A 3,618-nucleotide genomic window follows, 5' to 3' on the forward strand; every position below is an offset into this window, starting at 1 on the left:
GCAGGGGCTGCCTTTCCTCCGTCAAGACAAGTGTCTGCCCTTGAGCAGTTGAGATCTTTCGGTCCACGCGCAGATGTCTCGCATATAATGCTCATACTCAGTGGTCAGTAGCTCCAATGGGCTTTCACAGGCGTGGCTGGCAACTGCCTGCATCTGAAGTCTTGTTTGGGCTTTAAATGTCATTTTAATGGATAATGAGAAGACTAAAAAATAAAGACGGATGAAGCCTTGTGTTAATTTGCTGTTTGGTGGGGAAACCACATTACTGATCTCTTTGTGGCCACCAGCAGCAAGGGATCAGGCAGCCAGCAAGCCTGTTGTTTCTCCTAAGTCCATGCCTGATGCTGCAGGGACACATGGGGCAATGTGCAGCCAGAGAATGAGATCAGTGTTTGGCTAAGACAAGAAAGGGAGTTAATGTAGTGTAAAGCTGCTCCACCCGGACACCCTGCTCTCTCCAGGACAGAGAGCAGATCCCGCAGTTTGGAAAGGTGTCAAACGCCAAGCAAATAGAAACGATAGCTTGCCAGTGGCAAACCTGCAGTGATGGAGAAGCTGGCTGGCAGGCTCACCTTCCCTGCAGGAGGAGATGGGATTGCAGGTTAGCCACAGGCTGGCAGGTAGTTTGAATGTGACACTGTCCTTCCCACCCTCCTGCCTGGGGGGAGCTTTGAAAAAGCTCTTGATGTGGCATCTTCATCTAGAGGAATCAGAGCTAGAGCTCTGTGGTTCATGTTTTGCTCTCCCTGCGCTCTCTGTGACAGCCCTGTCTCTTCTGTCAGTGAAAACGTCCACTTTCCCTTGCAGGCTGGAGGGTGCGGCTGCCCCAGCTCTCAAGGCCTTGCCAGTGTCAGCCGAGCGTTACAAGTCCACCCCGCTGAGCAGATTGGCTCAGCCCCTCCACCCTGCACAGCATGTCCCTCCGTGAGCATGCACTGTCCCTCTTCCGGACCGCAGTGGGCACCGTCCAGCCCGCTCCGATGCTGAAGAGGGCTGTGAAGCTCCAGGGAGACGGGTGCCCTCAGCTGCTGGTGAAGGGCCGGGCCTTTCCAGTGAAGAGGGACCTGTACCTGGTGGGGTTCGGCAAAGCTGTGCTGGGGATGGCCGCGGCAGCAGAAGAGATCCTGGGAGACCACCTCGTTCGGGGGATCATCAATGTGCCTCTAGGCATCCAGGAGAGCTTGCGGCGAGCAGGACTGCAGTAAGGGGACAGCTTGGGGCGGGGGAAGGCTGCCAGATTCGTCCTCTGTGGGATGTCGCTGTGAATTGCTTCTGTACTTTCCAGCTACCCTTGCTCTGCCCACCACACCATCCTGGTCTCCAACCACCATCACATCCCAGTGGCACCAGCGACACAGCCCATGTCTTGTGCTGGAGGCAGTGCCTCTCTAGCCCTGGGGAAGAGACGCTCAGCAAAGGCCACCTCCCCATCCTGGTCACTCACTGTGCACCTCTGGTGCACCAAGCCCATTTCCCTGCTGAGCAACAGCCCAGCTGCCTGCGTAGGTGCACGTGTCAGTGGTGTCATTGCCTCTCCTATCTCACCAGGGAGATGCTCCTGAAGCCAGACAGCAAAATCCAGGTCATTGAAGGTGCCAAGAACAACCTCCCAGATCCAGAGGCTCTGAAGGGAGCAGTTGCCATCCAGGAACTGGTTGAAGGTCTGACTGCGGATGACCTGCTCCTCGTGCTCATCTCAGGTAGCATGGCGACCCCAGGGAAGGAGCTCTGCCGAGGGCTCTTCAGCTGCCTGCCCACGCGTGGCTGTGTGGGCAGGAGGAGCACAGTGCCACATTGGCCCTTTCAGTGCTGACTCTTGCACCTCTGATATTTCTCCTCCTGCCAGCCATTCTCCAGGGATGCAGCAGGGGAGGTCACAGGGCTACCTGCTGCTGCAGTGGGCATGCTGCCTCCCAGCACTGAGGAGAGGCTGAGCTACACAGGCTGGTTCCCACGGTTGTGCCACCACTGCGAGATGGCACCTCTGGGCGCAGCCTGACAGCTGCTCTCACCCCTTGACAAGGAGATGCTTTCTTCCTTATATTTGTGCAGACTTGGAGAAGCAGGCACTTAGCTGACTTTCACGCTCTGAATTTCTGCAGGGGTGTGATTCTGTGAGCTGAGATTTGGGACTGACCCTTCCCAGGGCTTTGCTGCTTCCCATCCGGTGGAAATGAGGCCCCCAGGTTCCAGCACAGAGAGCCCCATGCCTTGCAGGCTCAGCCCCGGACGGCCGCAGGCCCTGGCTGCTGGGCCCCTGGGCTGTCCCCACACCCAGGGCTTTGTAAGGAAGGTGAATATTGTGCATCAGAGGGATACAGTGATATCACCCCAGCCTGAGCTTGGTCTGGTGAGTGGAAGCTTGCAGGGGCTTGGAGCAGCTCTGTAGAAACCTCTTGGTCTCTCCTGCTCCATAATTTCTCCTTTGGTCCCTCTGTGGATGCTGCAGCCTGATCTGGTGCAGAGAAAGCAGTGCCATTAGGCAAACACCCAAGCGGCTGGCATCTAGCTGCGCTTGCTGGGGATTCCCCTGGGTTTCCTCCTGTCCTTTGGCTACGGGGATCTCCAAGAGACTCCTCAGCCCTTCAGGGAGCTGGTACAGGATCTCCCCGTGGCTGCGGCTCCCTGTGCATGTGCACTCCCACACAGCAGCTGGTGTCCCCGGCTGCTCCTGCCTCTCAGCTAGATCCCTGGCTATTGACTGAAACACAGGCATTTGCATTTGTTTTTCTTGCTCATCATGTTTTATTGATGCTGATTTGTCTCAAACCTCCTGCCTCTCAGCTAGATCCCTGGCTATTGACTGAAACACAGGCATTTGCATTTGTTTTTCTTGCTCATCATGTTTTATTGATGCTGATTTGTCTCAAACCTCTGAGCAGGCTTTGCCTTTTGACAGTAGCTTTCAGCTGTTCTTCAGCACGTTCACTCCGCTCAGATCTTGCTCCTTTCTACTCCGTATCTTCCATCCATTCCATTTTTCCATTACAACCTTTTCTCCAGCCTTCTCTTCTTCATTTCCAGTACCCGCTTGAATTGGACAGGATTCCCATCGATGAGGCCATCACCCTGGACTCTGGGTGTGCCTTGTCCTTTGCATTACTTTTCCCCCCTTCCCTTCCAGGCCTAGACAAGTGCAGTTCAGCAGTTTCTGACGTTGCTGCAGCCGTGGCTGGTGTTTTTATGCACTGTCCTGAACAAAGGGAGCCAGCAAAGCAGGCAGTGTCTCCATCTGCTTAGCACTGACTGCTGCGTGAGTTGTGGAGCCCGTGTTCCCTGCTCACCCATCCAGGTAGCCCTTGAAAATCAGTGTGACAGCACACTAGTAGCCTGATGTAGCTACTAGGGGATAGTAATTGCTGTCCCTCCTCTGCCATCCCCGCAGCACTGCGGGCAGGCAGTACCCTGGCCTGGTGAGGTTTACGCTGCCTGGGAGGGCTGCAGCTGACTGCAGACAGTGCAGGGCAGCAGTGACTAAAACTCACTGGCAAAGGAGACTGGATTCTCCAGAGATGTTCACATAGCTCCCCAACACCTCTGCCTTCCTGCTGCACAGTGGAGAGGGAAGAGGAAAGGCTCAAGCGTTGAACAGCCTTTCTTTCCTCCTGTCCTACTTTT

The 3,618-nt window shown here is 55.4% G+C and overlaps 1 protein-coding gene across 1 annotated transcript in view; it reads left to right on the forward strand.

Annotated features, from left to right (window-relative positions):
- Positions 1–914: 914 nt before the first annotated feature.
- The window catches only part of GLYCTK (glycerate kinase), a 4,560-nt gene continuing 1,856 nt past the window's right edge, over positions 915–3,618 (forward strand). Inside the window, exons 1-2 of the mRNA XM_010141587.1 lie at positions 915–1,201; positions 1,549–1,700. Coding sequence (XP_010139889.1) covers positions 915–1,201; positions 1,549–1,700 — 439 coding nt within the window. The remainder of the gene's footprint in view (positions 1,202–1,548; positions 1,701–3,618) is intronic.

This window comes from Buceros rhinoceros, unplaced genomic scaffold (genome assembly GCF_000710305.1).
Source record: "Buceros rhinoceros silvestris isolate BGI_N320 unplaced genomic scaffold, ASM71030v1 scaffold21978, whole genome shotgun sequence".
NCBI lineage: Eukaryota > Metazoa > Chordata > Aves > Bucerotiformes > Bucerotidae > Buceros > Buceros rhinoceros.